General features: G+C 38.3%; 1 protein-coding gene across 1 annotated transcript in view; it reads right to left on the reverse strand.

The window, feature by feature from the left end:
• Positions 1-7373: 7373 nt before the first annotated feature.
• Positions 7374-22400, reverse strand: part of ABCC4 (ATP binding cassette subfamily C member 4 (PEL blood group)) — a 160846-nt gene continuing 145819 nt past the window's right edge. Inside the window, exons 30-31 of the mRNA XM_072135431.1 lie at positions 13164-13298; positions 7374-8693 (exon numbers count right to left, since the gene is read on the reverse strand). Coding sequence (XP_071991532.1) covers positions 8607-8693; positions 13164-13298 — 222 coding nt within the window. The 3' untranslated portion in view covers positions 7374-8606. The remainder of the gene's footprint in view (positions 8694-13163; positions 13299-22400) is intronic.

Below are 22400 nucleotides of genomic sequence, written 5' to 3' on the forward strand. Positions count from 1 at the left end.
AACCGGAACCCCCAGTGTGTAACACGTTAAATGCCATGGTCAGTGTGACTGCGGCATCTAACATGGCTCTGGGGGGGGTCTTTTCCCATGATCGCCCCCCCAAACCGTTTTTGGGGGCTCCGAACTGGTCCCTAGCATTGCCTGCAGGCACTGCCAGTAAGATGGCGTCTGTGACATCATCTTACTGGCACAGTGCCAGCCTATGCAAGTGCATAGGCTGACACTGATAATACCCTACAATAAATCAGTATTGCAGAGTATTATCATGAACAAGCGATCAGATGATTTCTTGTTCATGTCCCATAATGGAAAAAGTATTTTTTATTGAATAACATTTTTTTTTTAAAGTAATAAATCAATAAAAATGCCCATAAGTCCCGAAGAGTCAGCAATCAAACATAGCGGCAGGAAGGTGTACACTGTGTAAACAGAGTTGGGATGGGGGTTGGGCAGAGAGGGACGGCCCCGGTAGATTGGCCTTAATAAATTTGGGTACTGCTGTCCGTCCCAGGCCCCTATGCAGTGCGGGCACCGTTGCAGCCTCTACGGCTGTTGTTATGTCCCTGCCTGTAGTTGGTTTAGGGTCTCAAATCAACCTGAGAAGTTTTCTTTAAGGAAGATATATTACACAACACTGGTATAATGACTTTGAAGGAAAGCTCTTTATAAAACACCCCTAATCTCTTTTTTTTCCTTCTGGATTACTTTAAGTAACATAAGAATCTCTAAAGGACTGCAGTAATCTATTTTGCTTGCATACTGGATAATAAATGCTGGTCCTATAGTAGTCCCTGCATGGTGGGGGTCCTTACCAGGAAACAGCCATCAGAATAGTTCTGGTATTAGTGTAAAGAACAGAATTTCATATTTCAAATTGCTTCAGTCCTGTAATAACTGACAGGTCTGCATATGTGCTTAGTTTGCATCTTATTATGCATTGTTCTATGGGGTCCTTCATTCTAGTGTTCTTTGACCCCCAACAATCAGCAAGTTAGACCCTATTCTGTGGATAGGGCCTAACTTGTTTGTGTGTTGTTAGTGTGAAAACCCCTTTAAGTTCCCCCAGAGGTACCATTGGGTAGGGGTGAAGAGTTGCATTAGGGTGGTTATTTCTCCCGCATTTAGATAAACTTTGACCCACCTTCTCCATTTGGTAAATAATTTCTTTACTTTAGGGTTTTTATTCCTTTCCGATTCTAAAGGATATACAGCGGGTTGTTACTAGACACAAGACATGAAACAGTTGAGGGATAAATTGGATTTGCTGTAAGGAATTCTTATCTGACTCTTAAAAATAATGGAAGATATATGTTGGTTCCAATGGGATCACCCACCCCCAAATCCTGGTGAGGGCAGAGGAAGGCATATATTGCCCTATGCATTATGCAGAAGTGACAGTTCTTCCATATTTCATTGAGCACTACTCTTCTAATAATCTGCCAACCTACTACTATCTTTTTCCCTACTTCTGAATCAGGAATGTGTCTAGTCCAAGAGTTAAATACCGTTGCCGCCTCTTGTTTAGTAGCAAGTTTTCTTAGTCTGGCATAATAGATGTTTGGACATACCGTGCCTCCCAGGATCACGGAGTCAAATGAGTTCCTGGACATTTCTTTACTTATGTCCTTCAGCTTAACAATAAGTTCATCCATCACCTGGGCGTATTGCATAAATTGTTCATGGCCTAAATCAAATTGTGTAACAAGTTCCTCCAATGTCAACCAGCGAGTTTCCAAGCCATGAAGGAGCTGTCCCACTCTCAAAATATCTTTTTATCTCCATGTATGAAACAATCTGATGTTCAAACCTTGGAGGAAAGCTGGGTTTGGCCCACAGTGGAAGATGTTTTGAAATAGTAGGACGCTATGATTTATCAATGATTGAACTCTTCAGTTCCCATTGCACACTTCAGTGGCTAGTATAACAACGCCAATAGGTTGTAAGGGGAACAAAAAGCAGCTTCCAGATCAATATGGCCAAGGAATATTGGGATCGTTTGCAATGGATTGGAAGATGATTGTGTTTAGATTTTAATTTTGAAAAAAGTGGAGGATAGTTTCACCAATATATTGATTCCCATGTCCAGCCTATTCTAATACATAGGTAAGTTAAGGAGGCAGTTGCCTGGGGAAAGGACTCTTTTCTTAGGAACAATATCGCAAATTTATTGATATTGAGCTTGGATCCGAATTCTCTTAGCAGGTCAATGGTGTTGTGCAGATTGCCCTGTATGTAAAACATGAATAAAACAATGTCTTCAGTAAATAGCCTGTTTGGAGACGGCAAGTGCCCAATTCTATTCCTTTGAAAACATTAACTGATTCCAGTAGTCGAGATAGGGGTTCCAGTGCCAGATCAGAAAGGAGGGGTGACAATGGGCACCACTGCCTCATCTCCTTCTGCAACGGTAAGTGGGTGGACAGGAAACCTGGGGAGCTCATTCTAGCCCTTGGGTCAGAATATAGGATCTTTAGATATGTTTTAAAAGCTCCCTAAAATCCCATCCTATTGAATACCTGCTCCACCCAACCCCAGCGCAGGTTATCAAAAGCCTTTTCTGCATCAATGGCAACCAGTGTAGGCACCATTGCCCCTCCTGTCTCTGTAACCTGTGCCATGAGGACTCGCTAGACATTAGTTACTGCTGCTCCCCTTTGATAAAACCAACCGGATTCCCCAATATCAATGAGGGCAGAAAGGTTCACAATTATCTAGGACATTAGTTTCAGGTGTCTTTCCCTGGGGGAGTGTTTTAATATTCTGCTGTATCTTGTCAGCCAAGATTGAGGCAGTTAAAGGGGTACAAGACAAGAGTCTTAAATATACTCAGGTTAACAAAATAATAACATTAAATTAGAGAATGTGTTAACAAAAATACAGCATTTCACAGATCTAATTCAAACCTGTCTCCATCAGTCCTGGTGTACACAATTTTGGTTTCCCCTGGACCCGACCCTGAATCTTCTGACTTTAGGATCAGGAAAGACGTACTGTATTGCTCTCCTGTCTGATGCTGCTATAAGCTCCTCCCTGCCCCCATCCTTGCATTCCAGGACAAGCTCACACAGAGACTTCCTTCAGGCAAACAACACATTGTAAGGAAAGTAAAGCTACAAGCTAGACCGATAAGGTCCAGGAGACGGGGAGCGAGGCATATAGCAGAGCTAATAGTGCATGTCATGGCTGTTATAGCAGAGCTGAGAATGACATAAGTAATATGCATCTCCAAATCTGTCATCTCTGATCTGTATCATCTCTCTTTCTATGAGTCATATACTAGTGAATGTTCAGAGGCTGGATGAAAGTGTATATAAACCTGGACCTTGATAAACTAACCACATTGTCAGCACGCAGCATCTCACAAAGCACTAGAGAGATCATAATGTGTCTGTTTAGAGAGTTCCCGTCCGCACTCTGGAATTTTATACTGACCATCGCTGAGTGATAGTTTTATTGCTGTTTTGGCTCCTATGTAAAATTGTAAATTAAGGAGTTAAAATGATCTGTATTGTGTAATCATCACAAGGGTAAATTAGAAATTGAAATTTGAGAATTTTCACATGAGGCCAATACATCTGCATCGGTAAAACGTTCCAAAGTACAGTAACAGGGAGAATCTATTACATGAAACATTTCTCCAATTGCACAACGAAGGGAGTAATTTACTTACTCACGTGCATCTGTCAAATCCAACACATTGGGCAAACAACTCGCGAAGCTAGAAGACGTTTTAGGGAACACATCAATGATGTGAAGAACAAAAGAGACACGTCTGTCTCGAGACATGTATGGGAACACCATCAGGGGAATCATAAAATCCTGCGTTTCCAGATCATTGAGGTAGTGGAACCCTCACCCAGAGGAGGGGATTTTGAAAGAAAGTTGTCCCAACGCGAATCGAGGTGGATTTTTGATCTGGGGACAGTCCAACCTGATGGATTAAATTAACATATTGCCTATGCTTGCTTCATCTAATCTTAGATGACGCTAATATTACTATCTCTGTCTCGATGTCTCCTAGTTGTGAAAAACGGTGACATATATACCTTGATATGACACCACATCTGTCACAGGGCCATCTTAGGACATCTTGTTCATTCATCTTACATCTTTAAGTCTCGATGTCTCCTAGTCGTGACAAATGGGGACATATATACCCTGATATAATACCATATCTGTCACAGGGCCATCTTCAGGACATCTTGTTCATTTATTTGACAGAATGTATAAATCCAAAGGATGGGGCCGAGCATATTATAGATATATTGATTCTAGATCCCGTCATCACATCTGTGATGTACTCATTTCTATACTATGTGACCCCTTAATATGTACATATTTCTGTGATTCTGTATACTGTGTTTTTTACCTCTCAATATGTATATACTTCTGTTTTTGTTTAGCCTACAAATATACTTGGTGTTATGGTTTCCCTGAGAACCGCGATCGAGTACCTTAAGTAACCTTAGGAGGCGGGATACCTTCTCCGTGGGAGTGCCTCCGCTGTCATGCTCCCTGGTGTCGGATTGGTGCCTCCACTGTCATGCTCTCTGGCTCCGGATTGGGTCTCTGGACTGGTGACGTGTGGAGGTTCCCGCCGACTGTCTGGGGGAGTGTCCGGTGACGTGGAGCACTCTGGAGGTCCGCCCCCCCCCCGTGGGCGGTGCTTAATCTTTAAATAGCCCGGGACGCCAGCATCACGCGCGGCCAAACAAATGCCGGCGTATGTCACCATACCAGCGTGACCGACCCCTCGGTACTCTAGCTTAGCTAGCAAGCTGACATCAATGCTTAATGCTAGGAAATATAGATGTTAGGTAGGGGGTCGCTATCATAATACTCCTCTGATGAACCGCTACTTAATTACTTGTAGCGGGGAAACGCGTCAGGCTCTTATTGACGTATGGTCACAATAGGTGCAGACCCTCATGTGTGAACTGATACAAATACCCAAACACGAGGGCTAAGCACCATTTAGTGTTGTAGATGGATGGGTTCCAGTATTTTCGTTTATAGTGATTGGGTGCGATAAGTGTGCGCACAACGAATAAACATAGCACCATCATTCTCACACATTACCTGTAGTGTGCTGGAAGCCATACTACAATATATGTATGTTCGTCTTGTCAATTTGGTTCTATAAAGAAAATTATTATAGGCAGCCCTACGAATATATATTTTTTAACATTGTCCTAAAAAAATTTACGTTTTTAATGTCCTTTTGAGATAGCTGCGAATTTAATAAGTCTGGACATAAACCATTATTATCGTTACACTAGCTTTGAATTTTTCAAAGGTAGGATATCTAACCACCATCTCCTCATCAGATCTACAAAGCTGGCATCCCTAACGACAAAGTCGTTAACCTCCATAACCAATATAGACCAATTAACCAATTAGGTCTTTTATGAAGAAATCCTGGGTTTTGGTAAAAACTGCTTCTAGCTACAGTATATTCTGGTGTGTAAATCCAAGTAGTGCAATCACCGTCCTAAGCATTCTATCCAGGATTATGTAATACTGTGCAGCATAGTGCTATTAAGGGGCCTTGCAAGAACAATGACCATTTTAGGGATTAAAGAAATAGCACTGTATTTAAAACTAGGGCAAGTTTAAAAATGTTTGGTGGAATTATAATGATGGGCAATTATACAAACCTGAAAAACATATTATTTGCAATACAGGTCAAGATAAAAGACTTTGTTCTTTCTGGGATTAAAATTTATAGCCCCCTTTAATAAAAAACAACATGTGACCACATAATAAGAATACACACAGATCACAACTGACGCACAAGTTTATGACATAATTTATATATTTTAGAGATTAGAAATGGTTATCTTTAAATGATGATGATTGCTTTAAGATCCTTGTGTCATACAATCGCTAACAATCTTCCAATCAAGGGCTCAATAAAAGTATGAAAAGATGAATTACTTTAATTGTATCAAGGCAAGCCGATACAGTATTTTCTTGAAGGAAAAGAAATGGAGCCTTTCAAAGATACATTGCTTTGTCTTTTAATTACAAAGGTTTTTCAAACCAAGTGCACAGATATTGGATGAGGCGTATTAACAAAAGATTGGAGAAATGTTCATATTCTGTAACTATACTGTGTATTATTGAATGTGTTCGTGACTCCAGGTTCCATTCATGTAAGATTAACCTCTCTATACCTGTGTAATCTGCTATAACTTTACAGATTTGAACAACTTTATGGTCTTTTAAGTTTTTTTAAGCCTCCAGCTATACAAGTGCACACCTATGTTTTTTTCATTTGTGAGATACATTCTTACTGAAGGTTTACCTAACAATTATTAGATACTTCAAAAATCTCCAAAAGGACAAGTCTCCAAAACAAGAACTATTCATGGCCAGCATACACTGCAGTTTAATTAGTGATCAGCTGTAATCTGGGGTGTATTCTTCTACATGGCCATAACATTGCTGTTCAATGAAATTAATGGACAGTCCATGCAATACATTGATGTATCAACTCTTATGGACTCCTCCTTTGCAAACAGCAACCTACTTAGAGATTTCTAAGTTTAAATTAAATGTAATGCAACGAAAAGATGATTTCTTTAAACAAACAGATGTCTCGAATCTGTAATGAAATGGTGAAATATGACTCTTTCTCATGGTATTCAATACCAGAGAATTTAGGCAACTCTAAACTGATATTTGAGGAAATGTACCACCAAGATTAAGAATCATAAACATTGCACACTTACATGCTGGTGTGTATCCCCTCCGACAGGGTCAGCTCGCTGGTGTGTATCCCCTCCATCAGCCTTAGGGGCTCCAGGCTTCATTGACATCTATTTAGCCTGGAGCCCGGCAGGCTCATTTGCATAATTTCTTAAAACTTTGTTTTTGTAAAAACGAGGGTTTAAGAAGCTAAAACAAGAGCAGATCCTGAATGTAAGTGCACACCCCTGTATGTAAGTCTGCATTGTTTACGATCCTTGATCTTAGTGGTAAATTTAAAAAAAATATACAAAAATAAATGCAGTGTATAATGCACAGTACCATAAAACATGTATATGTACACATGATGCAAAAGATGCTACCACTGTGTACCTAAAGCATGTTGCTTATGGGCTGTTCCATGATGTGACATTATGCAGTGTTCCTATCGATCCAAGTAATAAAATGGGGATAAAAGAGCTTGCCAAAATGTGGCAAAAGTCAGTTTTGTCAGTTTGTGATGAGTAGAACAATATCACTGAATATTTAGGCCATATCTATATTTTTTCTACCATGGACAGCTCCACATTTCATTCTTTTCTTCTTTCACTGTGAATCTTTAATACACAAGTTTGACACCACCTTCTTTTAAAAACTCGTTCTAAAAGACAATGCATGCACAATTGTCAAATAAATTATATATATATTTTCATAATACAAAGAAAATGATGTGGGAGTCCCTTTAGTCAAATAATGAAATCATAAATTAGAAACACACACAAAATAAAACACTTTTGTTTTTTAGCAATCAAAGAAGTCAACATGAAGCCATTGTAATGTACAACAAATGGAAACAATCATATAGAAGTGGTAGGAGTAAACGACATTCATGGCGATGAAATGCCTGCGTTTTCTAGTGTCTTCAGAGCGCGTATCTTAATTGCAGACGATTATGAATAGAAATTGGCATTAATGAAGCAAACTCTAAGAACCATGAATACTAATTGCATTAATAGCATTTAACTGATTGTTGCTTAAAAGACAGCATGAAAATGAAGGAGCTTATGACAGAAACATGTTTGGCTTGTCGGCACTTCAGGCCCCATTCACAGAGTAATGAACTTGTATGTAACAATTAAGGCATCGAGATTACAAAAAACAATATCAGTGTAAACATTAACACAGATTGTTTCCAGATACTGTAAGGCACGATAATATGTGGTATCTGCACTTTGGAATAACCTGATAGGAACTACCTGAGAGGTTCTTCATTCACTCCATTGGATATCTGAATGGGCATCTTGCCTTTGCTTTGGTTAAGGTTACATGTCAGTGTATCATTATAAGGCAAAAAATTTTTAATTTCAAGATCAATATTGAATGTACATAAATATTAATATAAGTGCTACTTAAAGGGGAATTTCTTTTGATTTGAATTTTGCCTTTTTCCTTCACCTTTCATTATATAATGCCTGTTTCATTAAAGGGCTCTTGGAAACTAAAATGAATATTGTAAGCCGGGCTATCTTTATGTAAATGGATAACTCCACTTCTGCACTTGATAACTAAGGACAAACTTGGCTATACCACTGAGGATCTTGGGCAGATGGAAACACTGCCAAAGACTACTGAAGTAAAATAAAGTCGTGTCGTAGTGCTGACACCATGAACACACATTCCCTGTATATTAAAAGGTTGACATGAGCCAAAAGTGATACTCTAAGTTACAGTATCACTATGTCAACTTTACCTCACAATCTAATAATTTTCAATACTTAACCATAGATTTGAATGCATCAAAACTGCTGGCACTTTAACGACAGTCCAAGGACTGACTGAGAGACCTGGCACAGCACATGGGCTGTCAAAAGGCTACTTGTGAAAGTACATTGGAATAATCCTGCACAAAAATCGTATCAAAGAGCAGTTTCAAAAATAATAAATGGTTCCGATGGGTCTCTTGTAGGGGGCTTGTTTGATTCTTGGAGTTTGTTCAGATAAACCTAAAAACAAAAAATGCAATGTGTCAGCGTCTCCAAGAAGATGGGTAAAACATAATATAATAAAATCAAAATCTCAAAAAGCAAGGACATAAAGCAAACAATTTAATCTGTGTGGAAATCAGCAAAGTCACCAATACATCATCTGAACAATGGGCAGAATTAATTGCCAATAAACCAAAATGATAGAATGCCTGTTATCCCACCGAGTATTGATGCAACCACGGCCACATTATACTGATAAGACAGTCACTGTGTGCACTGAAAACACCGAGATAAATTAAAACAGGGTGACAATAGTGTGTGGAACCCGGCGTCAGCAAAAAGGTTTCTCATTTTCACACATAAAACCAAAACACAATAGATTTGGATGTTAATATCAGCTTGTAATCCCTATATTTTACAAACTATGATTGACAAGCATTGAAACTTCAAGGTACATATATTAGAAATATCAGAGTGTTTAATTTGTACCAAAAGCAGTTACACGGCCCATAGAAATGCGATCTATGGATAGTACACCACAATAATGGAATGGAAGGCTAAGGCTCTGACAAAGCCTCATCCAAGCAACTTCTTTAAAACGTAAGATGATCCCAAGTAATAGAAGATATGTATTTTTTTTTCAGCGTGCCTTTCAGCGCTTCAATCCCTGTGATTTCCTGCTGAACTCGAAGAGATACAGGTTCCCTGATAAATGTATAATCAGAATATAAAAGGAATGAAATGCTGTCAAGTTTCACTGTTACACAATCGGCAGTTTTTAGGAGCTGTATGGTATCTCTGTTCTTTGACAGATGCGCATAACAAAATGAAATAATGTCAAGACTTGTGTGCTCTTATCTACCACTGTGTATGCCGGAGAAAAGGGACTTCAAATGCAATTTTTTTTCCTTCATAGATGAACGTGAAAAGTTTTGTTCAAGCCTTTCAAAAAGAAAATGCAATCTTCTTATGCTGACACGTGTCACAAGTCAGACCAAAAATAAATCTACAGCGTCCCATAAATGTGTTTACAATATACATATAGCACAAGTGCCATATACTGATGTTTGCTTCACAATAATAGGCTTTTTTTGGCATGGTCTAATATGATAAGTCCTTTAAAGTTTACATTTTAGGCTCTTGAATAGAGATAGAAACGGCCTCACTTATGGAGCAACTAAACTCCGAAGCCTAGTTTTGCCTAAAGCTTGCATAATGCATTAAACATGGGCAAAATTGAGACGCATTGGCTCATTGCACTGCGACCCTGTTATTTAGCTTCAGGGCTCAAAAGTCAATTTAATATTCACTTGCCTGAACCTAGAGAGTATACACATGTATCAATTCACCATAAGAATGACAATACTACTATACATGCAGTTGGTCCGCTGAGTCATTCTAAGCATGACAAGATATGGAGGAAGGATTTACCTGGAAAAAGGGTCATTTCTAGTGTGACAATCACAGCATAACATGGCTGTAAGTTTCTATATTGGAAAAGAATATTTGAACTGATACAAGGGATGAGCAAGGCACTGGCAATTTAGCTTCATGTCCAAACGGTAACGCATGATAAAGGATAGGTTTTTCATATGCATTTACTTGTAAACAAATCTTTTTATTTTCATGAGAAACAAATCTACAGTATGTTATTCATGTAGTTAACCCCTTCCCGACATTTGACGTAATAGTACTGCATCGCGGGAGGTGCGTTCCCGCAAAATGCAGTACTATTACGTCATGCTTCTGGCCCCGGCTCCTGAACGGAGCCGGGGCCAGAAGCTGCGGGTGTCAGCTATTTATTATAGCCGACACCTGCCTCTAACACCCGCGATCGGAGATTTCTGTATTACATCTGTATTACACTGTGTAATGTCAAGAATAGCTTGAACAAGCGATCAGTGGATCGCTTCTTCAAGCTTACCTGTAAAAGTAAATAAAAAAAAGTTAAAAACATTGAATAAAAACATGTTTGAATAAAAAGAATTAAATAAAGTTAAAGTCCCCTAAACACAAATATTTCCTATACACATGCAATAAAGTGAGAAAAACACAAAATCGCCAAAAGCCCCCACATATTTGGTATCGTCGCGTCCGTAACAATCCGTACAATAACTCAGAAACATTATTGGACCCACTTGGTGAACGCTGTAAAAACAAAAACCCGAAAAACACGCCAAAAATGTACATTTTTCATAAAATCTCTGCACAAAAATGTTCTAAAAAGTGATCAAAAAAAGTTATGTGCGTCAAAATGGTACCACTGAAAAGAACAACAAATAAGCCCTAAACTAGCTCTGTCAACCAAAAACTATTATAGTTACGTCTCCGAAAAGATGGCGATGCAAGAACAAATGAGATTTCCTCTATATTAGTTTTTATCCAGTAAAATTGTAAAAATAAATGAAAAACTATATAAATGAGGTATCACTGTAATCATAGTGATCTGTAGAATAAATATAATATAGTATTTTTAATGTATGGTGTACGACCCCCAAAAAATACAAAAAGAAAGGAAACCAAAATTGACAATTTTCTTTTCACCCATACATTCAAGAATTAATAAAACTTCACCAATTAGCTAATGACCCACTAAAATGAAGTATTTGTAAAGTGCATCTCATGTCGCAGAAAATAAGCTCTTATATGTCCAAATTGCCCAAAAAATAAAGATTGTATAGCCAATAAAAAGTGACAATGCATAATCTGCTCTGAATGGCGCAGCTTCCCTTCGATGCCCTGGCGTGTGCCCATACAGCAGGTTACCACCACAAATGGGGTATTGTTATATGCGGGAGGGATAGGGTATCAAAGTTTGTGGAGCGTTTTGGTATTTTATCCACTGAAAATTTGTACATTTTTTGAAAAACACATTAATTTAGCCCAAACTTTATAAAAGTTGTTTTACGTACGTTTAGGGGTATAGTTTCTATAATGGGGTAACTTATGGGGTTTTACTTTTATTTAGGTCTCTCAAAGTGACTTGAAACCTGAGCAGGTCCCTCAATAGCAGAATTTAGCATTTTTTATGAAAATGTGAAAAATTGCACCTAAAGTTCAAAGCCCCATAACATCCTACAAAAATAAGACTATGCATAAAAACCCATGTCCACATAAAGAAGACAATCGGTGAATGTTAGTTATTAATTATTTTTGCGGTTATGACTATGTATGGAAAAAGTAGAACATTTTGAAGTTCGAAAATCAAGAATTTTTCCAAATTTTCACCAAATATCTGATTTTCTCATAAATAAATGCAAAACATACCACCAAAATTTTTCAACTAACATGAAGTACGATGTGTCACAAGAAAACAATTTTAAAATCACTTGGATATGTTAAAGCGTTCCGAAGTTATAACCACTTATAGTGACACAGGGCAGATTTGAAAAAATGGGCCGTGTCAGGAAGGTGAAAAGTGGCTTCAGCGTTAAGGGGTTAAAATTACAAATCTATGTATTTTTTTATCATTCCACCATTCTTATTGATAGCTGGGCGCAAAAGCTTTTCAAAGACTTTAAATTATAATAGAATCTTCAGTGCAACATCCAAGGCAAAATGTTGAGGGAAATATGTAGAGATCAATTGGCCCTTCCATTGGAAACCAGGCAACAATGAGGCTTGAACACAATGTTGATGTTTTTATGTAATATAACACGATATGCTAAAAGCAACAATGTAAGGTCTTATTCACATGTCAGTATATTTCTCCATATGCGATCAATAATAACAGCATACTGACCCTGTTTTAGTGAACTTATTTCAGTTTTGTATTTGCATCCTTTTTTTCATGTGAAAAGTCGCCGTCTGCGTTTATTTATGCCTAGCACTACCGCTGGCCTATGACAAATATCCCCCAAGGGGTTTATCATTAGGCTATCACTAGACAATTCTGTCTTTGGAGTTTTACTGCCATCAGATTCATTAAAGTGGCTTTGGCCCTTGATAAATCTGTTTGCAGTGTTGTTTGCGAGTATCACATAAAAAGTCGCAAAATACTATCAAAAGTCACAGCACACAGACCAGGGTGGGGACTGGCATCAATTTGCTCCAAAACTTGCAATTCCTATTGGGAAAACTAGTCTATGCAAATATTGAATTTGGTGCAAGCGGGGGTATATGTGAAAGTGTCCTATGTTCATGTGGTGGAATGGAAAGTTACAGCATTTGCACCACAACTGTGCCAAAACATCAAACATAGACAATAAAACATCACCCCCATAGACTCAAACCGTCTACTGCCGTCAGTATTTTACATTTTCACCTAATGACAGGTTCCCATAGCCTTTTTATTGCCAATTCCCAATCTGATTTTGTTAACATTATTGCTTCAATTCACTTTTAACCAGTCATTAGGTGAAAATGTAAAATCTTGATTTCCTGGTTTCCTGTAAAATGGTTAGTATTCTATACTTGGAAATCACTGCTAACATTCTGATGTGTGAATACGCCTTAAGGCTAAGATTTTCCTGTCCAGCAAAAACTTACTTGTTTGGCTGTCTCGGTCAAAGAAGATGCCTCTGCTTTTCCAACTTGTTGGACCATTTTGTAAAATAGACTCTCTTTGTTTTGAAGTAAGTTGTAGGGTTCATCATATTCTTTTACTCTTCCTGAATCAAGCACCTATAGCAACACAAAAATATATTAATAAAACTGCATTTTAACAAAGATGACAATCAAGTACTTTAGATACAGCCTGCATAGTAACATCGCCCCTCCCCATAAATGACACACTTCAAATACTTAGGAACTTATAATAAACTTTGCATAAAAAAACTAGTCAAGGTAGTTTATTAAATCTGTTTATTTTATCTGTTATATATAACAGTAGACTGCATCTCACAGCGGAGGAACGACTGAATACTAAGTATGAGAGGAAAAATGTAGGTGCAAACAGAAGCTACTATAGCTACAGAGCAATTTTATGAGCTCAATTGATTCAATGGGTTTCTCTTCCTGGCTCTACTTCCTAATCCAGCTACAGACAAACATGTTCATCCTGTAGAAACAGACCCATGCATCATTCCAATTCCATGGACTGAACACATTGCACTGGACAGGAGTCATAGCATCAGAGTCATATGTAATGCTAGGAGTCCCTGTCTGAACAGCAGCATAGGCCCTGTAACAGTTCCTCCAGTCGTATGCAATGTGTTCAGTCTGTGGCATCATGTGGCCGGAAGTTCTATCAAGAGGACAGGGGTTAAACAAGACCCACTTTAGCCAATAAGAGGCCCTTCATACCAGGAATTGGATCAGGATAAATGTGTGTTCTTTTTCACACACCCACCCCTGTTGAACAGCAGTAGGAAAATGTTTAACTAATCTTTGCAACTAACTTACATTAGAAGGAACATTAAAGCACTATATGATACACGCAGCAGAATTACTAATGCGTGTGGGTGGGATATGACCCAGGGACTCTTTTCCCTGAACTCTTGTGACGTGCAACACGTTCTCAGGACCTATACTTCACAAACATCAATTTCCCATGAGTGTTTATTCGAAATTAAATGAATTTATATTATTGAACATACATTATATGTACTTTATTGTTGTATAGCAGAACATGGAAAATGGCATACAATTTATTATAAAGTCTTTCAGAAAATAACTACTTTACCATCTAAGTAGGTATCAAACAGAAACCCTTGAACCATTCTCCCACTGAATGTGCTATAAATCGGCCCTGACCTTGAACAGCACACACCTTTTCCTCTTGTGTTTTATGGAACATCTGTAATGTTTGCATTCTGCAAGCACTTCCATTGCAGTTATTCACCATTAGATTTTTTTTAGCTGATACAGAATATGGGCAAATGCTGGACAACTATATAGTGCAGCCATAAAAAAAGAAAACTAGTCCGTGGTGAAAAGTGCATCAGTACCCGACCCCACATCGCATGTCAATTTCTATACGAGACACAGCTTAATGGAATTACCGTATATACTTGAGGCCCCTAATTTTACCACAAATAACTGCGAAAACCTATTGACTTGAGTATAAGCCTAGGGTTGGAAATGCATTGGCCCCAAGTAATTTAATGCCCAGCAGCCTCCCCCGTAATGAAATGCCGTGCAGCAGCCCCCCTAGTAATGAAGTGCCCTGGAGCACTGGTGCCCCTGGTAATTAAATTCTCTGCAGTCCCCCTAATGAAATAACCTGCAGCCCCCCATTAATGAATTGCTCCGCAGTTCCCCAAGTAATGAAATGCTCTGTAGTCCCCCTTATGAAATGCATTCATATTGAAATTGAAATTCTCTGCAGCCCCGTATTAATGAAATTCTCTGGAGCCCCCCTAAGGAAATGCCCCGCAGCCTCGCATGTATATTAAAAAAAACCCTACATACTCACCTTCCGATGCTCCTCATGGCTACTCTTCCTTCTTCTCTTCCAAGAGCCGGCAAAGATATAGCAAGAATATATTGAATTTTCACAACAATAAAACTGTGATGTCCATGCCCTGCACGCCGGGAGAGTACTTGGGCACTGCTCCATAGACATAGTCTATACAAAGCCTGGGCGATTGTCGAGATATACTGTAAATGTACGTCTTAATGTGCCAAGGGGTTGAAGATAGCGACGTCCATTTGCAGGGCTGTTAGGAGCTTAGGTCAGATTCCAACATGGCACCTAACAGGTTAGCAGACCGTGGCAGTTACTGGCAGTTTTCATCCGGTTTCAGCAGTATAATGCAGTGCATCTTGCTAAATAGCACAATTTATATAATCAAAAAAGCTGAAACAAGTAACCAGCAAACAAGAAGTGGTTCCAAGTTCTAAGGATCCATTAAAGATAAATAGAGTTTTGCCATCAGAATGGAATGTCATAATATCTTGTCAATGGTAATATTTGACATTTTTTCAAGGAAAACAAAACAAAACCACTACAGTTGTATTTTCATAGAAGGTAACTAAAACATGGTTGGTAAGCGATATACTTTTAGTTGTTTACAGATGCTGTAGGGTAGGGAGGTAGTAAAATTCCACAAGTGTGATTCATGTCTCAGTTTCATTTACATTTTTGCAGACAAAAAAGATAACGTAAATAGGTTTTACATATGTTGTGACATAAGTTTAAGATTCAACACTCCTTAATATGTAAATGAGTATGTAAATTACAATGAAAGAATAGTTTTAAAATTACTTTGTTTCTTGTATCCTCCATCAATTATTATAATGACCTGCCTGTAAGTATATATGGACAAGCATCACTACTATAGAGTAGCCTGAAAGTTCAATAAGCTTCACATTAATGAACAACCACTGAGTCCAGCAGTTTGGATGCTGTGTGGCACTATACCCAAGATAGTGATTATACTTTTCAGTGAAACCCATTTAGATCCACAGTATTCATATGCTTCTGCAACCTTACCGGCACACAAATGTTTCCTTTATTGGTCCAAAAACATCAGATCCAGAACCTAAAGCCTTGTGCACATAACAGTGTTTGGGGCAATGAGCAAATAGCAGGTTGCTGAGGAAATTGAGGCCTAAGGCACGTGCATGGTGTTTTTATTTGTGTTTACCTGTTAATTGAATGGCTAGCATACGGACAAAAGCATATCTATGGGCTCATGCACACAGCAACATGGGTAAGCAGACTGCTCCAGCCAACAAACTCAGAGCAGGCCCCACTCCTGCCCATGGTTCTAATATATGTTTTGTATTATTTATCGCTGGCTGTATGACTTTGCTATTTTTTAAATGGTAAAGAATATTTTAAAAAAAACAAAAACTTTTTAGTGCTACTTCTGCTGTTAATTTTTTTTCAATAAAAACTTTGTTTTTTCATTTCCATTTTTCACTCCCAACCTTCAAAAATCTATAACTGTGTGACGGCTTGTTTCCTGCATAACAAATTGCACTTCATACTGATGGTATTGAATATTCCATACCGTGTACTGGGAAGCAGGAAAAAAATTCCAAATGCAGTGAAAATGGTGAAAAAACGCATTTGCGCCGTTTTCTTGTTGGCTTTGATTTTACGACTTTCACTGTGCGCCCCAAATGTCATGTCTACTTTATTTTTTGGGTCGGTACAATGACGGGGATTCTAAATTTGTATAGGTTTTATAATGTTTTCATACATTAAAACCTGTACAATTTTTTTTTTGTCACTTTCTGACACCAATAACTTTTTCCTACTTCGTTGTACGGAGCTGTGGGTGGTGTCATTTTGTGCGACTTTTGATGACGTTTTCAATGCTATCATTTTTTTTAATCACTTTTCATTGAATTTATTATATTTTTCAAAATGTAAAAAAGTGCCATTTTCGACTTTGGTCGCGTTTTCTGTTACACGCAGTGAAAAAACGTTATTATATTTTAATAGATCGGGCATTTTCTGATGCGGCGATACCTGATGTGTTTATAATTTTTACTGTTTATTTATATTTATAACAGTTCTAGGGAAAGGGGGGTGATTTGAATTTTTCATGTTTTTTTATTATTTTTTTAAAAACTTTTTTTTATTTTTACTATTTTTCAGACCTCTTAGGGTACTTTAACCCTAGGTTGTCTGATCAATCCTACCATATACTGCCATACTACAGTATGGCAGTATATGGGGATTTTCCTCCTCATTCATTACAATTTGCAATTAGCACATTGTAATGAATGAGTTAAAACAAGACCGCCTCGGATCTTTGAAGCCGTTGGCAGCTTTGTCAGTGGCCATTGGTGGGATAACACCCGCGATCAGTGGAGTGTTACTGGCAAAGACTTACCGGCTATGGAGAGGGCTCAGCCCGTGAGCCCTCTCCATGCACCGGGACCCGACATGCGCTGTACTATTATGATTCGCGTTGGTAAGGGGTAAAGGAACTACTAACAAGGCAAAAAAAAATATTTTGATGTACAAGAAATCTATGAAATATAGAGATCTAAAGCAGTATATATAGAGACTAAAACAGTACTGGATTTCTAGTCCATCCAGTTTTTTTATCAATTCCATAAATAAGAACATGATGTCCTGGTTGAATCTTCATTCAATAATAATTTAAGAGTCACCAGGGAGTGAATGTGTTCCAACAAAATGTAATTTAGAATGAAAGTCATAAACGCTTTCCAGGTATATGCAGAAAAGAAAGGGACTTGCAAGTACCCAAAAGATGAAGTACCTATAAGAGGTAAATTACAAGTGAATAAAACACCAGGTAAAATGAGGACAGCCAGAGGGCAGAATGTATTTTTGTCCTTTATGAAAATAGTATAGATATTAATTTCAAGCAATGACTCAGGTCGTAAACCACCCATTAATGGAGTTATAAATTGCATTCTTAACTATTTGACTGCCAAAAACACTCGAGTCAGCTTGCAGCCTACAAAATCCTTGTCAAGTCCAAGTGTCTTGTGCACACATAAAGGAGTGCCTGGTAAGTGAATAAATGGTTTTCTTTGAGATGCTTGGTTTGTGACAGCAAACATTGATATGTCTGAACTAATTTCCCCAGCAATGCTCTCTTTTTTCCTGATACATGTAGCTTTCCTTCACTCCATTCATAGCAATGTCTTCTCCATACAGAGGGGAAGATTATGTAACACTCGCACGACGTTCAATAAAAATGAGTATTTCTGCCTGTACTGTTATTTTAGCGCACATTTACTTGCAATTCTAACTTTATGGTTCACTTAAAAAGTTATGTAATTTTTAAATTATTTTGATATTTTCTCTCCCACTTGAGTTGTAAGATTCAGTTTCGCACCTGGGTTAGGCAGTTTCTGTTCCACTTTCCATTATTAACATTGATAAAAATAACACAGTAGTGTCTCTTATTCTGCTATAAATAACTGGTGCATAACCAAAGAAAATGGTTGATATATTATAGGGCTTGGCCATCTGTTAGACATGTCTCTGCATGTATATGTACCTATGTCTTTTACTCCTTTGAAAGCTGAAGCTTTCCCTGTTCTTGCCATGCTGCCCTCTGTATAAATACACAGATTTCTCATAGCTCCATGATGTCCTTAAGGCATCTTCCAACTTCTCAAAACCCATCCTCACTGACAGACAGGAAGAGGGGAGAGGGAGGGAGCAGAATGAATCATAATTTTCTGCTGCAGTTCGTCCTCTTCGGCAGAGCTTAGAAATGTAAAGAAAGAAGAACAGAGAATACACACACCTCAAAAGTAAGTAGCAGGAATGCTGAATCGTTTATCCTCAAGGCAGTAAAGGCAAATGGATAACTAATGTAAAACAGTGGCCCACCCCATTAAAGTCTATGGGGGAAAGCCCAATGGATGTATGGGCTGAGCCTTAGCAGAATAAGGCTTACATAGGATTTCAGTATCTGAATTTTAAAGTAGTTTCCATGTACTCGGAATGAGCCAAGTTGAGCATTAAAAGAATATAAAGAGAAGAAAGTTGCAAAATAGAAATACAAAAAAGATGAGAAAGACTGTGAAAGGTTGAGGAAGGTTAACTCTTATGTTCAACAGATTCCACTATGCACTTCCATAATTAGAAGAGAAGAGTTAGCATTAGCCTGCGTTATTTCCAGCATCTTCCATTATGCTATTCCATCATTTATAATAGAAATTTTTTTAGCGCTATAAATAACAGAAGCTACGCTTCTGTAAATGGAACTCTATGGGGTACAAAAGACTACCTTCTCACCTTCTGTATTTCATTTCCATAACATTCTTCTATATTGTAAAGCACAACAAAAACCACAGATTTAGGTATGATCTTTCCTTAATAAAAAAAAGTCCATACACCCCCTCTAGATTTCCTAAAGCTCGGCCCCCCTTGGTTATGCAATTACAGCATCAAGTTCTTTTTTACCTGACCACTGTAGCCAATCACTGACCTCAGCCAGTAAGAGACTGAAAAGTTCAATTGTATGATAAACCATCATTCCTCCAGAATAAGCACAACCTGGAGAAGCAGGGCAGATAAAGGTGAGTGTAGGAAGACAATCCCTTTGATTTTCAACCCCTTAACGGTCTTGACCTTTTTTTTGTTCTTGGGTTTCCATTTTTCACTTCCTTCTAAAGGCCATAACATTTTTATTTTTCCGTTAACAAAACTGTACGAGGGCTTGATATGTGCCGTACAAATTGTGCTTCCTATTGTCAGTATTTAATATACCATAAAATGTTCCAGAAAGCTGCAAAAAATACTATACAATACAATAAAAAAAAAAAACACCATTTTCTTAAGAGCTTTGTATACATGACTTCCACTGTTTGTTCAAATTTGTACGTGTTGTGAAATGGTGCAATGATGGCTACTCAGATACATATTTTGATAATTCTGCCATTTTGGCACACAGCATACCCAACATGTTTATTTTAATGTATTTGTTCATTTTTTACTTTGGGGTCATTAAAACTTTTATTTATGCCCCCTTAAAAAAACACCATAGACTACATGAGAATTGTATTCCAGAGTTACAGATCAGACTGAACGACAGGCCTTAGGGACTCCCAAGGTGGGGGGACAATGGGGGGTGGAGAGGGAGGACTCAAGCCAATATGGGGGCGCAAATGCACCCACTGCATTTAAACTGCTAATAGCAGTGATGTTCCAGTATCGATTGCAGGTGTTAGCAGTGGGTGATACCACATTAAATTTTCTCTTAATTGTTCACAATGTTCAGGGAATACACTGCTAAGCAGTCTTTACCTGAACTACCTACCTCAAAAATATATATCCCTATTATCCCTAATGTTCCGCAGATCCTTAAAGTAAAGCTACCGACTGTACATAAAGTATTATCTGAACTTTGACATCATCATTGTGGAAAGTGCCAACAAGAAACAAAATGATAAAGTGAATTTAAAACTGGTGAATTAAATTAATCAAATCCCTTTGGAAAACCAGCAAGCAAACAAGAGTCATAATAATGCTATTAATTATTTCACAGATGTTTCCTTATACTACTTTGTTCGGCTTCATCACAATAAACAGAAGAACATCCCACTTGCATTTGTAGAGGGAGAAATAATCCAGAGAACAACAATAGGATTATAATGAGTTTAACAATAGTAATTAAGTGATGTTATGATGACAATGCTAATGCTAAACAGCTTTATTGGCAAATTGCTTACAGTACTCAACAAAGGAGAAGATGGCCTGCCCAAGATCAAAGTGGCAATTATGAGTTTTATCTTAGCTTCATGGCTGTACCATAACATTGTGCTGTATTTCTGTTTTCTCGTCATTAATAGTCAGGAAACAAAACAAAATCAATGCACTTATCCCTGTTAGCTTTGATCTCTATAAAATGCAGGAATCTGTAATTCATAAAACATTTCAGTTGTGACCTGCTCCTCTAGTAAGAATGTGGAATACTCCACTTTAAAAGAAAACATTTGAGTAACACATTCTGACTTTTTAGACAGTTAAAGGGAAATGTATCCATAGAACAAAAATATATAACTTAATATTTTGTTATATTTATAGGGTGACCTAATTTAGTGACCAAATTAGTAATGACAGATACAATGAACAGATACACATGAACAGTCCCCCTCCCCCCCAAAAAAAAAATCCTCATGCAGAATTCATCCCTTCACAACAGTTGTGTAATATCAGACATAGGGGGAGTTGTATTAAAGGGGTTTTCCGACAAAAGAAAATTCTCAAATCTCAATCCCCTAGAGATGTTTAAAATAAAGATCATTTTAACCCCTTACTTTACAATTTACTCAGATGTATTGCTGTTTAGCTCCTAGGTTGGTCAGTATAAAATTCTAGCCTAGGGACTGTGGGGGACTTTATAATCAGACACATTGGGACTCATTTACTAAGGGTCGCAGATCACGCTTTCGTCGGACTGTTTTTCTTTCTTGGGAACAGCACGGCTTGGACAGGTATTTAACAGGTGTCTATGCTGGGATTTTTGGCGAACGCAAGCAGCTTTTGGTGCAGTTGCGCTGGCTTCCATGTGACGGGGCGGGCCATCAGACGATCCGACTAATTCAGACTGAGCACGGGATTTAACTTTCAAATTGTGTCGCAAGCCCAAGCACTTACAGGCACCATGAAATCGAAGGTTAACTCCCTCGGACCTGAGTGGGAAAGCGACACATGCAGGATATCGGGCACACATTCTTAGTGAATCGCGCCACAGTGCATTATCGGACAATGCACTTTCGATGAACTCCAGTGGACGGGTAAGTAAATGTACCCCATTATGATTCCTCTTGTTCTATTATCAGGGTACAGGTTTATATACATTTTCATTTACCTTCTGAACATCTCTGACACAAAGAAAGAGATATGAGACGGATCAATGATGAGATCCATTAGATGCCTATTACACCCTGTCAGTTCTGCTACATATCTGTTCTGACACTATGAGCTTGCAGCTTCTTTCAGGATGTGCTGTTTGCTGGCAGGAAGTGATCGTGTGTCTGTGAGCTCTGTCCTGGCTGCAGGGGGCGGCGCTAGAGTGCAGGGAGCAGAGAAACAGAAATCTCATCTTCACGGCTGTCACACAGAAATCTAAGATGGCTTCCCCGACCCGTAGTCAGAAGTTACGGTGTCGTGTCTAGGGGCAACTGAAATTGTGTACACCAGGACTGATAGAGACAAGTTGGAATTTTATCTGTGAAATGCTGCATTTTTGTTAATAACAGTGAATTAGAGAATGTGTTATTTTGTTATTGTCAGGCTTGCGGGTTGTGGATCCTCTGGACGCAGAAGACACAGGAACGCAGGAGACACGAACGCGGGAGACACTGGAACGCAGGAAAATCGCAATAGAGCTTTCTCTT

Source organism: Engystomops pustulosus, chromosome 2, assembly GCF_040894005.1.
Source record: "Engystomops pustulosus chromosome 2, aEngPut4.maternal, whole genome shotgun sequence".
Taxonomy (NCBI): Eukaryota; Metazoa; Chordata; class Amphibia; order Anura; family Leptodactylidae; genus Engystomops; species Engystomops pustulosus.